General features: G+C 32.8%; 1 protein-coding gene across 2 annotated transcripts in view; it reads right to left on the bottom strand.

Moving 5' to 3' along the window:
- mspo (M-spondin) overlaps positions 1 to 24,634 on the bottom strand; it is a 243,016-nt gene that overhangs the window by 15,767 nt on the left and 202,615 nt on the right. For both annotated transcript variants that reach the window (XM_088260082.1, XM_088260083.1), the window contains exons 3-4: positions 2,585 to 2,689; positions 1,388 to 1,567 (exon numbers count right to left, since the gene is read on the bottom strand). In XM_088260082.1, coding sequence (XP_088116208.1) covers positions 1,388 to 1,567; positions 2,585 to 2,689 — 285 coding nt within the window. The remainder of the gene's footprint in view (positions 1 to 1,387; positions 1,568 to 2,584; positions 2,690 to 24,634) is intronic.

Below are 24,634 nucleotides of genomic sequence, written 5' to 3'. Positions count from 1 at the left end.
CACTTTTATATAGAATAAACAAATTACCAAAATAATCGATATCTATTTTTCATTATAAAGACATTTGGAGAATATATGGTAAATAAATCTGTTCTTCATAATATTTTGAGAATGTCTACTTTTTCACAAACCTTACATTTGCTCCGCTTAGGAGTTATTCATGCCAAGTTTAATTTTTTATTGACACTCAACAAAGGTGAAACTTTCAGAAGCGATGAGAATATGGAAGTCATATTCCCATTAATTTTTTAAAGAATAAATTAATGTCACCGACGTAGTTTTACTTAAAAAATGTGAACGATCCTTTCAAATGATGCATAACACAACTTTCCGAATTTTAATTGGTATTATAGTAAATGTTACACAATTTATAAAGTGATAAGTTGAACCAGCCAGTAAATTATCAGATTTTCATATTGCCATTTTATTATATTTCTTGATTCTGTTCTAAAAACTGTTCTAACTGAAATTTAAGAACAAAATTTCGCAAAAATGTCAGTTACGACAGTTAGTCGGGAGAGCAACGATATGCACACGTGGAATATTATATTAACTCGCGTCCGTGCAAGGATATCGTAAAAGATGAAGGTGAATGAAAATATTAGTATGTTTTTCAAATAAAAAAAAAATCTAAGCAAAATACATACGCAATATGAACTTATATGTAGAATACATATAAGTATGAAAATACTTGTAGAAATATGAAATATAACCCTGAAAAGTAATTATCGCCAAAAAACTCAGGTTTGACACTCGATCTAACTATACGCTCATCCATTGATATAAATTTCTAAATAGTCTGGAATTTATGGAACCGTCTTTGATGTAATGATTTTACTACATCAATGAAATTAATCAAGAAAAAAAATACACATTCCAAATTTCAACGGGGTATCCAGTACCTGAATGAAGCGTTGGAGTGATCATCTTCCCTTAAAGGAATTAACGATCTTGTTCACACTACATCAACTCAACGAAAAATTGAGTAAGGTAAGAAGTAAGATAAGAACAAAAATGTTTGTTCCATTATTATCGATACAATTTAAAATACGGTTTTTCATGTTATTGTTTTTTTTTGGGACACCTGTTTTTCCTTGGGAGGGCATTATCACAGCTAATAATGTCCTCGAAAAGCGAAACAGCTATCATAAAAATTAATATAATCATAAATCGTTTTTCGGAATAAATTTATCAAATAAGATCATGAACTTCTGATTGATATTTCTTTGTGATTGATATTCTGAATAATATTCTAAATAATTTATTAAAAACCTGGAGGATGAAGCATACGAAGATTCTCAAATCGATTATCAGCTATATCCCGGGATATGGCATTTGAAATCCAAGTTTGTTATAAATAAGCATAAATATAAGGTTGTATACAGACCTTGACAAATTGGAAAGTGGCGATGGGAGGCAGTCTCTTGATGTGCGGGTAGTAGAAGCTGCCGGCAGGGTGCGCGGGGTAGCGAGACGTCAGGCGGAAGGCCACGCCCTGCGGCTGCGTGGGCCAGTTGGGCGCCGTGAACGTGAACCCGTTATCCGTGCCTGCATCTATGGGGTCCACCTGCAATACATAACCATACGCAATGCACAACGTCATCAAGGGTGGAAGAGACACGTCGTAGGAACGAACTTGTAGGCTGACAGAGGACAGCAGTTCTTATCACCGTTACATAGAAGCGGTGGAAGTGTTCCAGTATGATTCTGATGGAGAACGCTCAATTCAGTTGCAACAGCACCTTTGGTCAGAGTAAAAAGACAAAGAGAAAAACATCGAGAAAGTAGCAATGCATTAATTTCTGCACAAAAATAGCATTTTTTCTTGTTTTTCCATGTTCTATCTCTAGGTGGAACATATGGCCAACACGAGACGTTTCCAAGTCATTCTATCACGTGCCATCTCCTTGGCTTTCTCGCAGGTCAGTCCAGCATCCCGAAGTTTCGCTGATTATAGTCGGTGAATGGTCGTCAGCGGTGTTCCGGGGCGTCGAAATCCTCGGGGTTGGAAGAAAAGACATGAGGGGTTAATGACCAATAAACGCTCAGCCATTCAATAAATAATAACATTGAAAAACACTTTCTGGTTGTTGTTAAATTTGGTGCGTTGAGTTCGAGTTGGTAAGATAACTTTACGCACAGCAGTTTTTGAACCTGATTGAAACATATAAAATCTATCACCTAATTCATCGGGAATTCACAGGTTTTTATATACTCCGGAGCCGTATTATGCAAATAAAAATCATCACTGTAAGATTTGTGTAGCTTCAATAAATTTAAATAAGTCAATTAAGATTGCTAATTCCCAAGATGTATGTATACAACAAGTTATATATGTAAGTTATAATATAGCAACATCTTCCCTCAATCGATGAACAACCCACTCACCGTGGTCCACCACTCGGTCGCACTAAATGTAGAGTTTATATTAAATTAATATACACGGTTCTATAAATAATCACAATTTAAAGTAAAGTTGATGAGGCATTCATAAACAAAGGCCACCGAAGAATACAAAGTCCAAAGCTCAGGGCAGAAGATTTCAACCGAATGGAAGTAAATCGGCGAAGTAAATAAGGTTTACCTCAATAGTGATGCTGTCCAGCCAGTTCCCGTTCACGCAGAGATCAAAACTATCGATGCCCACAAACCAGTCGGGCGATGGGATCATGCGGGACATTACGGACACCTGAAACAAAGAAATCAATTTCATGACCAAATCATGCTAACTTAAAACGTCAAAAAAATACATTTTACTGAAAAAATAATATTATCTGAAAATGTCAAACACGCCCTCTACCTATTGAAAAAATAGAGAAAATTGATAACACAACGATAATCCGCCGATAGGCGTCAAACAGGGATATGTTTTTCAATTTTTATCGTCATGTTAAAAATTTATCGATTGTCACATTTCTAGAAATGTCTTCTAGTATTTTTAGGCCCCAAATAGTCACAATTGTCACGAAATTAAATAAAAATATATTTTATGATCATGAACAGGCAATAAATAATATAAACAAACGTTTATTTAACCAACATAGTTCATTTTTTGTAAATATTATTTGTTTTCGATATACGTATAATATTTGACGGTGAAATGAACAACATCGCGTTGTACGATAAGGGTAAAAAGGGAGAGGTCTGTACAAAGTATAAAGAAAGTATTATGAGTGTATCAAGGACCAGAAGGGCTCGAGTGAAGGACCCTTCGAGGAACCAGGAATTGTATCGGAATCGGAGAAATTCTCTAGTATTTATCGATTTCCGGTCACAATGATCCCGCGGGAACAGTCCATATTTACATTGTAAGGGATAAAATGATCAGAAAATGCAGCTGAGCTTAATACATTTCAGAATTATTAAACTTTATGCTGTAGTACATTTATCGATTTTTATTTGTTTTTATGCACGTACATTTAATTCCTCAAATAATTGTTTACTGTTAAAGAATGACTTAATGATAAATAAAGAACAATAATAACTCAGAAATAAACTGTATCTGAATGATATATGGTACCTATCAGTTGAAAATAGCCTCACACGAACTAGAAATCTCTAAAGAGAGAGGTTGTGCAAGTATCATTGTACCAAAGCCCACAGATGGACGGACATTCGGATATGAATTTTATATTTGAAGTAAAGCCATCAAAATTTTTTAAAAAGATTAATGAAAGAAAAACCGAAAAAGGTAGATATCAAAAAAATCTTTTGGGTAAAAATATCATCACGCTAAATACAATTAACGTATTTACAATATTAACCGGTCAAATTATAAGCCAAAATAAAATTGAAACTGACGTTTTTAAGCGTTTCTTAAGTATGTCAACATAATCCAGGATACAGACCTCACATACAAATGAAAGAGTCTCTGGTTAATAAAAGCTTTTTTCATCCTACCATAGATGGCTACAGAGAACTCGCTCATACTGTGTTGTGAGTTTGATCAATATATCTAGACGTTTCAAGAATTTAAGTAGTGCGGTTGTCAATCATGGGTGGATTGGTGAATGTTACACGTGTGTGAAGTGATCACTTTAAATGCCCAAACTTCCATATTCTATCAATGTTGAGATGTCAAAAAATAAAATAATAATTAACGTAAGCTATTACGTTAATTATTACATTATTTTTTTACTTAGAGGTCGAATCTAACTTAGAGATCGAATCTATTTTGTGCTATTTTTACTAAGTGGATTTTATTTCAGAATTAACAAGAAAGTTTAATATCTGAAAGTAGAAAATGTTGTGTGCCTGAAGTTGTTTTCGAAATAAGGTTTTATGCGTTCTTCCGGGCAGTTATACCTCCCATCCCCCGGGGGCTGTAAGAGGGCGGGCTGCAGAAGGGCGGCAGGGGAGGGCGGAGAAGGGCGGAGAAGGGCGAGTGCTCAAGATGCAAGTTGTAACTAATGCTTTACGTACAGATTGATATTTATTTGTAGGGAAAGGTTGCCTGCCTTCTCGAAGTTGAGACTTGGGTCTATTTTTATCGACGTCGAGTAATATCTGATACGTATTTTTAATGTATTAAAATTCGTAGGGTCAGCCAAGGCTTGGAATGGACCGAAGGAAACTGGAATGTAGCTCTGGTTCCTGAGATTGTCGCATAGTATATGGTTTGTCCAAGATGGAAACCAGAGCTGTCTATATTATACAATTTATGAGTGATGTTGTTTATAAAAATGTTTATTTTGTATCGAAAAGGCTCTCGAGAGATAAAAAGGCGTATACATACGCGTTGGACGTAGGTATATGTTTATATTGACTTTATATTTTGAATTATCTCGTGCTTCTATGCGTGTTCCTATTGATAATTAATGAAATACTTATGTTTCTACAAGTGCATACTAAAAAAATGATATATTTTATATTTTATACGTACTTCCATTGATAATTTATGAAATATCTTGTGTTTCTTGTGTCTATTGATAATTTAAAATAAACGTTTTGTATTGGAGAAATAAAGTTTCAATTTTTATTTAGCGTATACAGCTGTATCTACAATATATAACTGTGCGTAAATATCATAAAATATCGTATTATTTTTTGACATCTCATCAAAGATGAAGAAGAATATGGAAGTCTGGGCATTTACGGGGCTTACGACCGTCATAGGCTGGTTTAAGTGATCACTTTACACACGTGTAACATTCACCAATTCTACCCATTATTGACAACCACACTACTCAAATTCTTGGAAGTTCTATATATATTAACCAATTTAGAAACCTTGTTCATGAATCACTAAAACTTCACTAGAGACATCTATTGGTGAGATGTAAAGAAGCTTTTTATTAAGCAGAAACTCTTATATTAGTATGTGAGATCCGAATCCCGGATTATAATCACACACATGAGAAACGCCAGAAAATACCATTTTCATTTTTATTATTAAGCTTATAATTTGACCAGATAATTTATTTACAACATTTTGAGTGTGTCCAAATACTTGTTCACAAAATCTGGATTATCTCCAATTACAGGAGTTATTTTCATATTATTTTTTGATATCTCATCAAAGATGAAGAAGAATATGGAAGTCTGGGCATTTACGGGGCTTATTTACATCTCACCAATAGATGTCTCTAGTGAATTTTTAGTGATTCATGAACAAGGTTTCTAAATTGGTTAATATATATAGAGCTTCCAAGAATTTGAGTAGTGTGGTTGTCAATAATGGGTAGAATTGGTGAATGTTACACGTGTGTAAAGTGATCACTTAAACCAGCCTATGACGGTCGTAAGCCCCGTAAATGCCCAGACTTCCATATTCTTCTTCATCTTTGATGAGATGTCAAAAAATAATATGAAAATAACTCCTGTAATTGGAGATAATCCAGATTTTGTGAACAAGTATTTGGACACACTCAAAATGTTGTAAATAAAATATCGTATTTTGCAAAGGCTGATTTATATTTTCATGAATTTAATTATCAGATTATTGTATTCATGACGACATTCTACATTTATGTTCAGTATAATTTTATGAATTTTCTAATAAAACACATTTCTTGAGCTAGAAGTGTTCATTTTTTACATGAATCGCAAAATATTGAAATTACATAGAACTTATGTATATAAAATTGTTGAAAAATTATATTCATTTGAAATTAAAGATATACACCTTCATTTTATTACTCTTCATTCTATTACCATTCAAGTTTGTGTGCTTTGTCAAAACAAATTAAAACTACTTGAAATTAAAGTTATGAATGTATGGTTTTATCGATAAAATCAACATTATTACAAATATACAATTCTATTGTTATTTTGTAGCTGTGAACTAAATAATTTAACCCATATTATTCCTTTTGAATTCAGTCTATTTGGTTTTCAAAATACTAAAATAAATGTTAATGATACACTTAAAGTGAATCGTACGTGAACAGCGCGATGAATATATATCCCGCAAGCTCTTAAATTTGCATTCAATTGCATTACTCCGCCATATATCAATGCATCGATAGCGCAGTATCGAATAAAGTAGAAGATGTGATTAAGGAAGACGGGGCTCGATACGAAGGTAATAAAAGTAAACATAAGAATGTTTTGACCTATTTTATCTTTAACAAGAAAAAATATAAGTTTCTAGGCACGAAATACGAATGAGAAGAGCTCGAGGAGGGTTCTAGTGGGAATTTCTTTAAGTAGAAGTTTGCACGTTTAAAGTTGCCATAAATCAGGGCTGGGAAAACATTTTTCTGTAAAAACACCTCCAGGATCTCGTCATCAATCTTCCCCTGTCAGCGAGAAGGGTTGCCGCTAGCTAGACGGGATGTGCCAGGCTAGACGGGCGAGCCTCTCGGCCTATTCTGCACTCCTGGTATATTCCGGGTACTATTTCGGCATTCCGAGATTCGGGAACATAAAGCACAAGGACAGCGCCATCTATCTTCTCTGATAATGAACTGTCGGTAGCTTTTTTAGGGATGTGCTGCAAAGCCCCTCGATTCGGCAGCCTGTCCTTTGGAATTTCCATCTCCATCTAGGTTCAGATTTTATGGAAATTTTTGTAATACATTCTTGATGATCTTTCAAAACACTAATGACGAATAATTTAGGTAATATTTTATAAAAAAAAGCCCTATGGAAATTACAAAAATAATTGACTATTTACGGCAAATATCCAATAGAAATACGAATTTTGTTTATTAATTCCTATTTTATCCTTGATCGATAGATAGTGATACTCAATCATGATCAATAGATATCATCCTTGATCAATAGGTACCACAATAGATGCTTAATCAATAACCATCGGGCCCACTTGTCGCTTGAAAAATGGCGTTATTTTCAGGAAAATTAAATCCCAAAAAACCTAACATCATAAAATAAATATGTTGTAAAAAGAAAATTTAACTAATTTCTAAGAAATATAATACACAGTTAACTATACATTGTTCTTTTTCGGAGAGAATCACCATTGTTATACACGTATATTTAGATTTTGTTTTTTGGAAAGAATAGCGAAACTGCTCGGCATTCAGCCTTAAGCTACAGCAGTCTATAGTCTAATAGTTGGTGTAATTGGGAGGAGAAAAACTTCCCCGCCTAAACACAACACCGTGTTTTCTTTTGTTCCTCAAACCTGTACTGAAAGCCTAATGACGTCAGGCGATGTGCTGAACTGGGTGCCAGGCACCCCGTTCTCGTGGGTTGGAGTGCTACTTCATATTTATTTAAGTTTTATAAACAATGAAAAGTACAAGTAACATCAGCATAATGATAAGAATATGTTAAGCGACTATTTTTCATATGAGAACACAAGATGTTCGTACAAGAAATTAAATAGTAAACTGAAATATTAAATGTAAAATGATGGTTTTAGGAAAGCAATATATATTTCAAGAATGTAAGAAACCATAAATTGATATTGGTAAAAATATTTATATTACATAAGAATAATAAGAATTCAGAGTTAATGTCCCTTACAGGCAGAATCAAGATTTTATGAATTCGTTGAATTCTGGGTGTAACAGACATCAATAGTAAGGTAGAGAAAAGTCAATTAGATGGTTTATGGGCACATAAGACGCAGAGAACCTGATCATATTGTAAATCAGGCAATCGTCGTGGATCTTTCTAGAAAGAAGGATGCTACAGAAAGATAACATGATTCAAAGGCATGGCCTAGATGACGTTGTCCACGATAGAAGGATGTACAATTGAGGACAAGGAGAGCTGACGCCAACAGTCTACAAATACGATAAGTTGGGATGATACCAGGAAAAAGAAGAAAATAAGAATAATAACATTATCGCCCTTTTAACTTTTTCTGAAAACGTTATGTGACAGGAATAAAAGCCACAATATTTTTTTGTGATGATTTTTATTAAACGGATTTTTTTACAGGAATATTTATTTTACGTAAATGAGTATTGTGCCGCTAGAAAAATGGAATGATCAAACAAAACATGGACATTTTGATTTCCTTATTTATTCCTTTAATTTAATTTTCTGCTTAAAGATATATATTAAGAGCTATAGCTCCATCATCATATCGTACCATATTGTAAATTGGCGAGTTGGTAAAGATTTCAAGATCAACGTGACGTGCCTACGTATATTTATTTGCTCAACGATATACCTTTACTTCCACGAGGGTGAGGAAAAGTACTTCTAAAAAGGCATAACAGCGAATGTAGGTTACGTGGGCTGGAGGGTAATGAGCAATTATCTAGTGTTGGATCTCTTGTCCAGGATCCCGGGAGACGAGGGATGCTCCTCATCATCATCCATCATCACAGTGACACCCTCCCCCCCCGTACGCACAATACACCCCTCCCCGACACGACACGACGCGACGCGACGTGTGACGCCTATTTTTACAGGAATATCTTAACACGTTCTTTGTCGCTCATGTATTCTTTGTCATAGAACAACAAAAAAACACTTCAAATTTAAGGTTTTGTCGGGAAATATAACTTTTACTAAAAATCTATTGTGAAACATGTTTCGATGCATTTTGCATCATTTTAAAACACCGTATGTAAATTTAAAACATTTTCAGTTGTCAAAAATCTGGATTATCTCCAATTAGGACTTATTTTTAATTTTTTATTTATCGACATCTCAACAAAGATGAAGAAGAATATGACTGAGCATTTACAGGGCTTACAATCGTCATAGGCTTGATTAAGTAATCATTTTACACACGTGTGACATGATCAAACTCGTAACACAGTATACGCGAGTTCACAATAGCCATCTATGGTGGAATGAAGAAAGCTTTTATTAAGCAGACTCTTTCCATTTGTTTGTGAGTTTCGAATCCTGGATTATATTTACATACTTGAGAAACGCTTAAAAACGTTATTTTCAATTCATTTTGGTTTGTAATTTGTCGAAATTAAATGAAATAACGTGTTTGAAAATTATGCGAAAGGCATCGAAACACGTTTCGTAACAGATTTTTAGAAATAATGGTATTTACAAAGTAAAACTTAAATTTAACATGAACAGATATTACTGCAAAAAATTGCATTTAAACATAAGACAGTCGGTAGTTAATTTAAAATTTATACAATAATTAAACATCGCCTATATTTGTCAAATAACTTATAAATCGAAAAATATAAAACTGAGAGAACAAGTTATGTTAAAAAAAGTTGTAAAGAATTTTTCTTTCTATAAGTTTCGTTTTTTCTATTTTGAAATTTAAACAGAAAATACTCGTAATTCATAGTGGTAGCTAAGGCAAAAGAGTTAGTTTTTTCACGAGTAGTATGAACAATTTTGTTTGAAATATGTGTATATGAATATTTAATGTACACTCGTACATTGAAAATTCCTTTGTGTAGATAAAACTTAATTTCATGATATTATTTTCGTCTTACTAACAGATAAACCAAGTTTCACCAATTTTCAAACAGTCCAGCCAAGTTATTATAATACTATTACAAGATGAACTCTATGTAGCAACATATTTTCAACCAGGGCTACGTAACCTTTTTCTTTAGCGATGTCAATTAATTGTTTAAATAATATTCTTGTTAATAATTGCTTGCATATAATAACAATTATTTTATAAAAATATATTTACAATTATATTTCTTCTCGATACTTGCTTGCTTGCTATTCCTTCATTTCCTTTCCAATAAAGCAGAAAATGTCCTTCACCCTTTGTTTAAAATCTGCGTCAACATGGATATATGTAGTCATACAGGAGAAAGTGACCAAGTGCATTTTTTACAAAAACGTGATCATTAAATATTTGATATCATACTACAATAACTTAGTATTGCCTTGAAAAAAATCCCAGAGGATTTTAAACTTAGAAGTATAATATATTGACTTGTTAAAAATGATTACTTGCATTGATGTTTATTTTCTTGCCAAGCAAAAGTGACTTAAATGGCCCTCCTGAACATTTTACGTTTTGTTAGTTGGTCACTTTCTCCTGTACGACTACAATATATCCATATCGACTACGATATATCTGGAGAGCGGGATTACTGTCTTCCTATAATTAAAGTCAAATTAACACTGCATTCTTTCGATGCAGCGCTCTATGTACCACTTGAGTGCGGGTTGGTGCATAAAGAATATTTTTTTTTGTAACTGACTGCATAGTTTGTGTGGAGGGCAAAATTGCTAACAAGGTCAAGTTAGAAGTAATTTAATTAAAAATAACGTTTTTTTCATCGTACATGATTGTTTCTACTACTATTGAAAACATGACATTATATTTTTAAATACCTTCATGCTGCAAATATAAATAACGTTGAAAATAAAAATTAAATATTTTTAATAATAGTGTGGAAAGGAAATTTTTAAATCAGCGTATTCTATTTTTTTTTGTAAAAAAATAATGATTAATCATTGCAATTTTTTCATGTAAGCCGCTTATAGATAAAAATAGATCAACAAATAATTTTTAATTTAATAATTTTTTAAAACATTTCCTTTAGTATAAAAATACCTAGACTATGATGTTTAACCTTTAAAACCTTCAATAAAATACATGCCAAATTTTAGTGGTTCGTATTAATGCAAACAAATCAGGAGATACCGTTGGCTGAATCGCAATTGACTTGTGTAAGCATGAATAAATCAAATATTTGATCTGGTAATTTATTACCATTGATTTTGAAAAAAAATGTCACAAAAATAATATCCAAGACACGAGTTGATAATGGATTTATATTTGTGAGGAAAAATATCAAGAGTTGAATGCCGCGATCACGATAGGAACGGGGAGCGGCGTCCATAAGAATGTACGAATTAGACAGAGCTTCTTTGTAATTGTAAGTTTTTGGTATGCTTAGGGTTGTGTGATATAAACACAATCAAATGTGAATTGAGTGATTTCAACCACATTCCCGGATCTAATACTGAAGCGTCTAGGTTTCCTGACAGACCTCTCACGCAAAGCAATTATTTTATGAACTAAGTAACGAAAATTACACATACTGGTGAACAGTATGCCAGAGAATTAATGAGGGAAGGTAGCAGAGGTAGGTAGTAAGGTAGCTAGGTACTATTTAGTAAGGTAAGGCAGGTTCTGGTTGCGTTTTTATATGTAACGCGGGTAAGTTATGATAGGCACTACTTTTCTGCTAATATGGAATGCACGCACATAGTGGTGAGATATGAGAGCAACAGTTCTGCCGATCGCGTTTCTACCAAAAACTAACAACTGAAGCATCTTACAGAAATCGACGTTTCCCTTTATAACGTGTAAGTATTTTTAATCCCAAATTTGCGTGTCGTCGCACCCTGGCTTGGTGGCGTTACGTTGCGATATATGCCGCCGTAAGGTTTTGACGTTTTGTCACCGTGACGCTATGTTGGTGGAACCCGTATAGTAATGACGCTCTGTCGTCATAACACTGTGACCCTTTTTTGGCGGTGATCGCTGCATGGTCGTGACACTTAGTCGTTATGCCGTTGTGGCACCATTGAACGTATTCACAAAACATGTTTAAAGTTCGACAATTTAACAAAGAGTTACCAACTCTGTGTATCCTATCCGAAAATGTTTAAAATCATTAATTTTCCTTAACAAAATTATCATTCCCAAGATCGGTGACTTTTAAATTGACGATTCGTTAAGTTTAACAAATTTAAAAGAGAATAAAAATTACCCCCACTACTCCGCTCTCCCAAAGATAGGTAAAGAGAATAGAACGCCGCACCAATCTGTATTTGCAAACCATATTTCCCTCTTCCACATTCATGGATCTCCTCATACATACCAAGCTATTATTCTGTCTCCTGACCAGAACGCTTCTGAGTATTTCAAGTACTCGATCATGTTTTCCTCGGCCTATGTGTTTATTTATTCAAGTTTTTTCAAAATTGTAAATATATTTTTATTTTATTTCCGACATGTCAAGGGTTTGTTGTCTCTGGTGTAGACAAGTCAACGTAGAATGTAAAATTAAGGTTTTATTAAGATAGAATAGAGATGTACAAACTACAAACTGAGCACTTTGCGATTGTATTATCCGCTGTTTGTTGTAGCTTTGTATAAAAACTTAACAAATGAAATGAAGTACTGATGACATATTTTATAAAATTCTTTAAATAAAGTTTTGTCTTCAAAGATCATATAAACGATTTTTGATTTTTTTCTAACCATCTAGTTCTTATTAACATTACTCCCAGTCGTGGAATTTAAATAAAAAAATTGTAACAAAAGCTGCCTTAAACTGTAAGATTTTAAGTGCTCAATGTTCAAAAAAGCATATAAATAATTATTAATAATTTGATCATTGCAAAAACGTTTTTGTCCAAACGTACATGTTTTAATAACATAAAAACAAGTCTTACCCGAGCATCATCATTATTAATCTCAATATTTTATTTATTGTTTCGGCATTAACTTTGTGGTAAGACATGTTACAATGATTAAAGAAAACACTTGTTTTATATCACTTGAGTTTTATTATAGACTACATGTTTCAGAAGTTAAACTTCCATCATTCAGGTCTGTATAATAACTAAAATATAAAATACAAAATTGTTCTATAAATAAGGAGAGGGGAAAGTAAGGGGAAGGGGTTAGTCAAGGGACGGAGTTTGAAAACAAAGAAAAATTGGAAAGCAAAGGTGAAGAATTTCGAAACAATATATTAAAAAACATATAATAAACATGTAATATATTAAACATGTAGTCTATAATAAAACTCAAGTGGTAAAAAACAAGTGTTCTCTTTAATCATTAATCTCAATGCTGAGATTAGTCAATTTATTAGTCAAGTTCTCGTATACATTGTTTAAAAAAACATATGATCCGAAACATAATAACGTGGTAAATTACGCTTTATATTTAATTTGAACTAAAAACATGTGTGTTACGTAGTTATATGTTTAATGGAATTTGTTACGCAGTTTTTATGCTACTAAGTCTCTGTATTTTCAATTTTAAATCTAAAAAAAGGAATACTTATGACATAAGTAGTAACCAATATATGAATATTTAATTTGAACGAAAAACATGTGTCTTACTTAGTTTTATGGTACGTAAATTTTATGCAGTTTTAGTGCTATTATGCATCTGTATTTTAAAATTTAAATCTGAAATAAAATTAATATATATATTTATTACATAAGTAGGTACCAATGCGAAGATATGTGAGAACGAGAATATAAAAATAAAACTTTTCTAAATTTGAATAATACAACATTTACCGAATGTTATTTATTATTTACAAGGAGAAACAAAGGATCCATTTGTACTCTTCGACGCCGAAAGGAAAATTCTAGAGGGAGTACAAACATGGCGATAATCCATCAGAGCAGCTACAAGTGCACACCCCTCGGGAACCGTAAACTTCTTGCAGAATAGATGGAAACATTTCTATCGGATATGGAAATATCGATTCCGTCTTCCCATCCCTACCGGACCACTTTCCCGCATTTCTCACCGTCATTTCCTGCGAATATTTGCTTTCCATTTTTATTATTTGGCTCCAAATAATAAAAAAAGTAATCTAGGGATGTGTGGCGAAAGGGAAACATTTCCGTCGATCGTTACACATTTACATCATAAATACACATTCTCATGATCGATTTCATGAAACGTCGATTTGTTAATGCCGAAAGTCGTTACCTAGGATTAGAGCTGAAAAATTTGGGACCATGATTAGCAATTACAGTAGAATCCAGCTGAATCAGTATTACTTAAAATTTAAATTATTGGATTGTTGGGGATATTAGTAAGATGGAATGGAATGTGAGGAAAAATAAAAAATTCATGCAAAATTATCAGAATAGAATTAACAGATCACAGTCGGCCATGACTGCAAAGTATGATTAAATATTTAAGTTAAAATACGCGTCAATTAATGTATTATATTTATGAGTTATCAATCCTTTTCTACTCGCACTACATCCGACTCTGAAAGCTTCCACTACATTCTCAGGTCCGGTAAGAAACTCTTAGTTTCCATTCGGACCCATCCATTAAAAAAAACATTTTTCTTTATTTTAAAAATCTAATATCGGTATTTAATCAATTCAGATCAATCAAGTTTTTCCCTGTCAATGATAAAAAATGATTACTAATGTTTTCAAAGCCCCTATCACTATCAGCGGGCCATGTAAGTTAACACTATCTAGTGTGTACAATTAACCACCATTTTACTATTGTACATCGGACCATGATCAATTTGAACTTACGATAGATATGGTGAAGACGTGTTCATCAAGTAATGCGAGTAAGATGGTAAAAGACTATTGGGTGTGCTGGATAACTGAATTGGTGAAATTTAATTGTAATTATATTTTCATGAAAATAACAAATTATTGACATAATTATGTATCCATATTTATTGGCAATTGAGAAAAATATCTTATAAAATATCATATTTTGGTATCTATTTCTTATTTATTTAATTTTTTGGCTTGAAATAGTAGCGTACAAGATGTTTAGTTGCACTTCAATAAATAAATAAAATGTTAAACCTTTTGGACGCCCGTACTCGCACTGATTCAATCAGTAGGAGCAATCAAACGTTAAGGTAGCTGAAAGCTGGGGGCTGAGTATATTTTATAATTTAGCAATTTCACAAGTGACGACACTTCTCCCCAACCAATAACCCCCACCACAGCACAGCTGATACCAGCTCTCTCGATTGCTCGGAGCTTTGAAGAGTAATAAAAAACTCCTAGATATATTGAAATATAGGAAAGAGTAAATAGCCATTAGTTTTGCGAATAAATAATTCGATAGAGAGTAACGGTTTTGAATTTTGTATTTTCAATATATCTACTTTAGTTATCACCCAATTATCGGATATCTCGTAAAGTAATTTATAAATTTATTAAACATAAATTCATAGAAAATCTAAGGAAAAATTTATTATTATTAATGTGGTATTTATACCTATGAAACACTACGTTTTAAATCCCCTCAAAGTGCAAGACAACAATACCTTTATGTAATTTGAGAAAAGGATAACAATGCGTTATTTTAACTCAGAGCCTTAAAGAAATAGTAGAACTTAAATTGAAATAGATAGATATGGTACTACTAAAAAACTGACTGCAGAATCAGTTCGTGGAAAGAAAATAATTTCATGATTTGGCAGTCACTTTGTGTTAATATCTATCTACTTTTAATTCAAATTTACTTGGTAAACACACACCTATTTCTTAAAATCTATTGTTACACGTGTTTCGATGCATTTTGCATCATTTTCCAAAGGTGCTTAAAAATTAGGCGAAATGCATAAAAATTTCCAATAGATTATAAGAAAAAGTGGTATATACCAAGTAAAATTTGAAATAAAAATGAATAGAAAGTAACTGAGGAAGTTATTCATAATGAATTACTTGTAAAGAGTAAATTGTTTAAAGCTAAGAAATAAATTGAATTAAACACTATCGGTGTATTCTTGAAATCTTTTCCTCGCAGATGTATTTCAAAGGCTGAATTCCGCAATAGTAAATTAGCAATTAGTCGACCGTTCCTCATCCCATCGGCTCGGCCGAAGGGAATCTCGGATTGGGGAACGGGTGAAGAAAAAACGTGAAAAAAAGATTAGCCAAAGCCAGTTTTTGTCGAGTATTTAGTGAGCGATTCGCGCAGTCCGAGAGACTCATTAAGTGATTGCTTCTGTTAGCTTTACCGTACAACGCTTCGAGCCATTGTACTATAGCCTGACTGTATTCTACAAATAAATTCTCTTACGAACTCTACACTTGCATGCGAAATACGTCCATTTGTTGCAAACTCATCGCAATATTTAAATGTGCATTAAAAAATTACTAACACCCATCACAGTAAAATATCTCCGAGTAAAACGTCGAAAAATTTACCAATAATACACTACAAAGAACCACAATATCAAAACACAGATACAAATCAAACAAATACCATACAATTAATTTCTCTAACCTGCTTCCATTCCAGTCAATGAATTTCAAAATTATTTGATAATGGAAAATGGTAGAAACAAAAAGAAAATGTCGCTAGGCCACGTCATACAATTTAACTAATAAATAATTATTAAACATATATTTGTAAAATGTGCCTTTGTCACAGAAATTTCAGCGAGGCCTGTAAATTTAAATTATAATTATGATGATAAAAATAAAGAGATATATTTTACCATATATTATTTTTAGATTTTAATTATGCACTTTTATTTATGTGACACGTGTTTTAATGCATTCAGCATCATTTTCAAACACCGTATTTAACTACAAAGTGACCCGAATTTATGATTGAAAAGATTTGATACTTTTCACACATGTACCATTATTTGAAACTTACAATTTTCACTCTCTCTTGAGTACATTAAGAAAAAGTTACAGAATTTTACGGCTGAAATTTAAATTGCTTATTACTCTAGTCTGTTTTAGAACGTATATACCCCTTTTCCGATTAGTAAAGAAGTCAAATTTTATGAAAAAAAATTGTTCATATTAAAGAATAAAAATTATATAATTGATAAAATCTTAGTACTGAGGTTTCCACCATACCTGCTACTGTGAAAATTAAAATTCTTAGCTACTGAAGGACACAGAAGGAATGTCGTTAATAAGTCGGTAGGTAGGTTTATACAAACATCCGAGTACCAAGAGATAGTTGTACGAATTCCTTTCGTCCATTTCATCAAATTCCTTACAATTATTACTCTATCTTACTGTCCAGCCCATCGAAAAGGAATTCTTCTCACTCCGCTACAATTACTTTGCTTGCATTAGAATCGCCGCGCTGCTCGTTGCACATTCTCGGGGCGTATTTCCAAACTATACAGTGCGACATCGTCGCGTGTACTTTGGAATCATTGAACAACGGTAACATATTGTATAATATAAAAAGTGATTGAAAGAAACTCAATAAAACATTCTGAGTATGTGCAAATACTTGTTCACAAATGTTGTCAAATTATCAGCTAAAATTGTAAAATTTAAAATCGTGTTTTCAGGCGTTTCCAAGTTTGTAAAAATAATCCGGGGTTCGGATCTAGCAAATAAAAATAATAGAGCCTGTGCTAAATAAAAGCTTCCTCAATCCAACAAAGATGGCTCTTATGAACTCATATGTAAGTACAGTGTCAAGAGATTAATTACATATGTAGGAGTTCCAAAAGTTTTAGTGGTGTGCTTGTCAATCATGGGTAGAATGGTGAATGTTGGACGTGTGTAAAGTCGCCATTCAACTAGCCCTGTGTGATGTGTCGTAAGCCCTGTAAATACCCAGACTTTTCTTCATGTATGTTGAGATCTTGGAAAAATGTAAACTCAAAAGAGGTTGTTTTTCCATACGCCCTGAAGACGGTCACGATGCCTGTATCACTCGAAATTATTACCATTTGCTGTTTACATATTGCACATACTTTAAGTGAACTGCATTAGTATCAACATATTATTCCTATTATTTTAGTAAATTATGTTAAAATACGTTGTTTTTTATATAGCACCTAATGCGAATTATAATTTCATTGCCATTGCATTAAGATATTTTTATAAATTTAAGTTTTACATGGTAAATACCAATATTTATTAAAATCTATTGTGTTTCGTTTTTCGTTTTTTGTTTTTCGATGCATTCCGCATCATTTTCAAACACCGTATTTTACCACAATGTGTCGGCCGAATCAATTAATGAAAAGATTTGATACCTTTAACACATGTATGTACCATTATTTGAAACGTAAGATTTTCTCTCTCTCTCAAGATATAATTATTGTTGAAAAGTTTTGCATACAATTTGATTTATTGAAATAAAATTCTAAGCAATACGTAATCTGAAGCAATAATTTCCTGTATATTTTATAACATATTTCAGGGTTTTAGGCTAATATGTATACACTTTGGAGCGCTTCAATATATCGGTACGTTCTGGCGTTGCATATTTTAGAAATACGCTTCACCGGGTTAGTTCCCAGTTCCCAGTTCCCTGTTCCCATTGAACGAACCGACAAGACCAGGGAAACATCACAACTGGGAAGTATGCAGACTACTTATTACTTATGCGGGTCTCGGAGGAGATTCAAGATAGCAACAGTACGAGCCAATTTGTTGAATCCATCTACGAGTGGTCGCAATATCTGATCTAGTTAAATTGTCATACTAAGGAATATTCTGCGACCACCGGAGATGATAGCACTGAAAAGCGTTTATTAAAATTTTCGTTATTACTTTAATATATTTCTACAAACTGACGTAAAATTACTGATTTTGTTGTGAAAAATGTGGAAATATCGTATGTATTTCAAATCTATCATCATCAGGCATCATGATATAGGTCGTATATCAAGGTATAATTTTATTAAATCTGACATTTCTACATTTATAGGGTTATTTTCGTTATTTCGATATATTGATCTGAAATATAAAAATATGGCGTGATAGTCGTGTTATTGAAAAACTGGGATGAATGAATATCAAACCTAAATATGATTATTTATTTCTAAGAGTTTATTTTATTTGAACCTTTTTAGATATTGCAAAACTTAAAATTTATTTTAATTAATTTAAATTTATCTTGGTAAATATCAATATTTCTTCAAATAAGCGTTTCGATGCATTCAACATTAAACACTTTCGATATGATTTAATTGGTGTTAAGTCCAAAGAAACACGTGCGCACAGTATATTTCAAGAAAAATCGGTATGTTTATTTCATTTAAACGTAATGAAATATTACGTTCAAATGAAATAAACATACCTAAAAGTCAGTTTTTTGAAATTAATATATTCCACGCATTTTTGATAACATTCAAGAATACATATATAACATTTAAGATTCAGTAGTAACTAAAAGTTAAACGGAGTACACGGAGCACAGGATGTTGGTACAGATGTAGGAATTCAGTGCAAAGATAATTCAGGGTCATTTGTTAGAATTAACAGCGGAGTAATCGCTAATTATTGCTAATTACACCACACAGTCCCGGCGGCTTTCTGACCAGCTAAAGGGCAGCCAGGATTTGCTTCATGCAGGATTACCTACATAATATATCATAATACACATAATGCCAGCCGAGAGATCTCCCGTTGGTAGGATTAGAGCCTCATTACCTGTAATATATAGCTGATCAATTACATCTAAAATGTAAGGAAAAGCCTCACTGTGTGTACGAGTACATATGTCATTCATTCGGATCTAAGACATTAATTACCCACTCGAAAGACAGAACTTCTGTATAATTAGTTCCAGTAATGTGTCGATTTTCTTCGAAAAAAAAAAGTTGATGTGTGAAATCTTTTGATGTTATACGCAAACAAGGTTCGATTCAATGCCTGTCGGTTTTCTTTTTGTTTTTCTTTAATTGCTTTCCTGCCTTGAAGACGGTTATAGAAGTGGTAAGAGCGTTAAGCTACTGCGCTGGAGGCCTCTGGTTCGATTTTCTAGGAAAAATCCTAGACCTGAAGTGCGGGATTGATCACCCTGCCCTTATGATCAAGATAACACTAGTTGAAACGATGTAGTACGCTTTGCACCATTAAGTGCGAATAAGATTTTAACAAATAATTTATACCCGAAATCGAACGTTAAGAACATAGACAGTAACGTATAGGTAAACATTTTAATTATAAATAAATGTTATACGGTACATCTTATGTAAGTATAACTTTCGGAAATACATATGTGTAATAATACTATCTGAAAAAACAAACGTAAAACGTTGCACGTCAAGTAACATTTAAATACATCACGTTAACGTGGCACAAATAAGTATTTGTAATATTATATATTAAAATTTATCTAACCAATATATTTAGTTATTTGTATTTTTAACTCAAGAGTATTTCTTCGGACCATTGAGTGACCATTGAAAGATTTTAATATCAATAAGTGATAAATTTCACGAATAAAAATATGAAAAACTTAAAATTAAAATCACCTTTATATAAAATAAGATTTGGACCATTATTAGTGCGACTAAATACAATTTTTGAAACCAAAAATAAATAATAAATAAAATTTTGCTCATTATTTCGTCCGACTTCAACCATTAGCAGAATGTAAAAGGCCACTCATGTAAGTTGAAATAAAATACGGGAATGCAAGTAATCCAGTTGGCAGTGGCCGTGTTTCATGTTAGTAATCCAGTTGGCAGTGGCCGTGTTTCATGTTCGGGAATAATTTGAAGGAATTCTCCACCGAGTGGGATTATAATGAATTCTGCAGCTGCATCCTCTGCAGCCTGCCTGTTTTCAACGTCATTTATTTTAATCATACATAATACTACACACACGAAAATCACATAAAAACAGTCTTGTGTCCTTAAATTATTTTTCCATTACTAATTTTGCTTTCTTTTTTATTCGTATTTTAATAAAATCAACCTTTTATTATTTCTATACAATGAAATAAATTTTAAAAAGCATTTTAAGTAAAGCGAGAGACTAGAATCTGTACAATATAAAAAAGTTGGAAACGTCAAAAATTAATTTATATACTTAAAAAAAAAACATAATAATGCAGTAGTAAGTACTTTTTTGACATCTCAGCATAGAGGAATAATATGGAGGTCCGGGTATTTACAGGGCTTACGACCGTCTATGCTTGGTTAAGTGATCGATTCACTTTACACACGTGTAGCATTCGCCAATTCTACCCATGACTGACAACCACACTACTCAATTTTTGGAACTCCTAGATATATTGATCAAACTCGTGACACAACACATGTGAGTTTACAGCCGCCATCTATGTTGAGATATGGAAAACTTTTATTATCTGTATACTCCTGCTGCGAGGAAGCGGTGTGGTGGTTAGTAAGTTAACTAATTTTCTAAAATAATATATTTTATCTCTCTCAAGTTTAAATTATTACCTGAAAGAAATCGTTGCGTTCAAGTTAAGCGATACATTAGTCAATAAACTGAACTGTCAACGGCAAGAAGGTAAAGTAGAATAAGAAATAATGTAGATAAAGACAGTAGACGAAACAAAATTAACGATTCGGTTAATTCTGTCAAACTCCAAAGTTTTCAAGTTGTCCATTCTGTAGACCACGAAGTCACTGAACTGAATAAGGGAGAACAAAGGAAGATAAAAGGAAAAAATGCGATAAAAAAGGGAATAAGAAGTTTGTATTAGCGATTTGAAAAAAAGTTAGTTGTCCAATCAAACATACTAATAAATTAGAATTATTGACGCATTAGAAAAATCACACAAATAATTAAAAGCCTCATTATTTCGTATAGTGGATATTAAACGTAATTTATTTATTTCTTTGTTAGACAAACTATTATCGTCATACTATGGACGATGGTTTTGACTAAGGATGTGTAGCGTCTAAATCGATTGGTCGATACAGAAACCTATCGCGAATTTAGAAACTATATATAATTCAAGTAATTGTTGGTTATGGGGTGTACCATTGACCTATTGCTTGTGCCGCAGTTGCTAGTTTTCAGTTTTACGACATGACTACATTTTTCAAGAATTGCTTCTCACATTTTCTTTTTCTTTATTTGTTTTCGGAACCATGAACCATGAATAGTCAACTATGTAAAAAAATTCAAACGTTTAGTTGGAATTATTTTCCGAGCACATATGTAATGATTTTAAGCATTTAAAATAATTATTTTAATGGTTAAAATCACATGTCGCTCACTGCTTTCAAGAACGTCATAAATCAAAAAACTTGATTTTTCAGGAGAACGTTTTTAAAGTTTGAAAATGTAATACAATTTGTTAAAAATAAATATCAAGCCACTTATTGAACTTTTTACTGTGCAACAGATCTTTTGAGGTAAAACCTGACGGTTTTTTCTCCATTTGAAAAATAACTAGTTTATTTAAAAAAAAATAAACAATACCTTTTCTTTAAAATGCAAAAACAACACTTTCTGCCATGTAGCGGGTAAATATTAAGTTAAAAATATACCCCTTTTGCTGGGATAAAGTACATTTTCTGGGCATTCCGAAAACATGCACAACTGAAAATTGACGATTTTTGATATATGACGTTGTTGAAAGGAGTGAGCGATATATTAAGAGTCGTTCGCAAGAAAACTTGAGATTGAAAAGTATCTCCCTTAGTCTACAATGTAGACTCTACGTCATTTAATTTCAGTACTAGCTAACAAGTCATGGTAATTTAAAAGGTAAAGAACAAATTTTTGATAGTAAAAAAAAACATATAAATTCCCATTCATAGAACTTTTTTCTTTGACCCGTATCTACCCCGTACCTACAATTCTTAACTCGATCTCTAATTACATAAAAGCAAATTGATCAGTCCAGGAATTACTGAATATATTTTTTTTCCAATACATCTTGAATTCTGCTTCACAATTGAAAGTTTAAATTATCATTATTGCCACGTATAAGTAACCTCCTCCGAGTTCGCTTTGCGGAGTTTTTCTGGCAGCATTTGCTGTCGGAGAGGGACGTGTATAGCGTGTGGCTGCGCCCGCTGCATACTGTGCATACTGCACCTGCGCCTCGGGAATGCCTTAGGACCGAAGAAGTTTAGCGGGACGTTATTTTACTCCACATTATGTTCTATTCCACCAACCTCGTTTCGCCGGATAAGGGTGTAGGGGTGCCACAAAACTTTAAAAATCCGGTTAGTTAAAACCTGTCTCTTGAATATACACCAGTGGATAGGAGTACGGAGCTTCGATTGCTGTTTCGGACTACCCGAAATAGAGACACTTTCTCGCAAATGACAGTTAACGCCGGGGAGACCCGACACGACACATAAAGAAGAAGAGCTAAAATCTTCGTTAATTGATTCGGCAGTCACGTTGTGGTAAAATCTATCCCTTTTTAATTTAAGTTTTACTTGGTAAAAACCACTATTTCTTAAAATCGACTGCGAAACAGGTTTCGAAGCATTCTGCATCATTTTCATGTTTGAAAATGATGAAAAATGCATAGATAATGGTCCGTAATACGGTGTTACCGTATTACGGTCTATTATCTTTTTACGGTAATAGTTTAAATAACGCGCGTAAAACTCACAGAAGCTAGTATTAGTACAGGTATGGAATTCTGAGTGGCCAAAACTACTTTTCTTCTTCATATTTAGAATTCTTTTTCTTTTTCCCTTCATAAATAGTTGTAAAATCCTTCACCTTGAGCTCCTCCACATTCCTATGTTATCTGCATCCCATCAAACATATTTCACTTGTTTGACCAAAAATCTCAAGTGCAGATTAATATCTTTCAAATAAACGATGATCGAGTTGAAACTACATTAGTTTAATCCAGTGACAATACTATGTATGCAGGAAACAAAAGACATCACACGTCGTAAGCATAAATACCCAGACATCCATATTCTTCTTCATGTTGAGAAAATCAAACTGTAAAGTATGCATTATATTAATTATTTGGTGTGTTGGCACATCCCTGTTTCCGTGATCAGGTTTCTCCGCTTTCATTCCAAACGGAGATATTTATGTGCCTTTGTTGACCAACACAAGACGGAGGGCATCCGAGGAATAACGGGACCGCAGCGACTTGGAGGCCGACGGTTAACTGTATCCTCTATACTCGTACGTATAACCAATTCTAATAGCCTTCGATATATGTTAGAACCGAAACAAAGAGGGGACCGATTTCACTTTTCCGTGTGAGCTCTCGGACCCCTACGAAATGAGGAAATTACTTTGAAAAATGAAAACGGTGAAAACTTGCGTTCATATTGAATACTGAGCTTTAATCAATTTTAGACTCCGTACTTCATTAGATATGTTATTTTACTTTTAGAGAAAATAAAACGCAACACCAATCCATACTTGCATATTACAACTAAAATAACAAAGACTGCCTTTACCCTTTCTTAATAATTAATATTGTAAGTTAAAAATAAACTTTTTCTTCTGATAATAAATAAATATTTTATTGTTTATAATTAAAATATTTTATTTTAAGTTTATAGTCTTAGGCTCTCAAAAATAATGGCAACTCCTGCCTTGTGTATATAGAATACCACCGGTGTAATGATATTTGTAACAACGAAACCCGGCCACTGGTTAAAAAATAAATATAGAAAAAACCATATTGCGAAATGTTTTTTTAGATGGGAATTGCATTTATTATTTACCTTGCTTATTATTTATAAGGTTTATAGATCAAGTGGATTTTTGTTTTTTCCAAATTAGAAAATGTTTTAATTTAATCTGTGTTGGGAACAGCAGGGATACTTGCGATATGTTAGGAATTGTTAAATTAGTAACATTAAAACCGGTACGAAATAAAATTATTATG

This window comes from Brachycentrus maculatus, unplaced genomic scaffold (genome assembly GCF_059751285.1).
Source record: "Brachycentrus maculatus isolate JH-2025_06_01 unplaced genomic scaffold, ASM5975128v1 h1tg000124l, whole genome shotgun sequence".
NCBI classification, from domain to species: Eukaryota; Metazoa; Arthropoda; class Insecta; order Trichoptera; family Brachycentridae; genus Brachycentrus; species Brachycentrus maculatus.
Note: the sequence above shows the minus strand (reverse complement) of the source record. Positions and strands in the feature narration are given on the sequence as shown.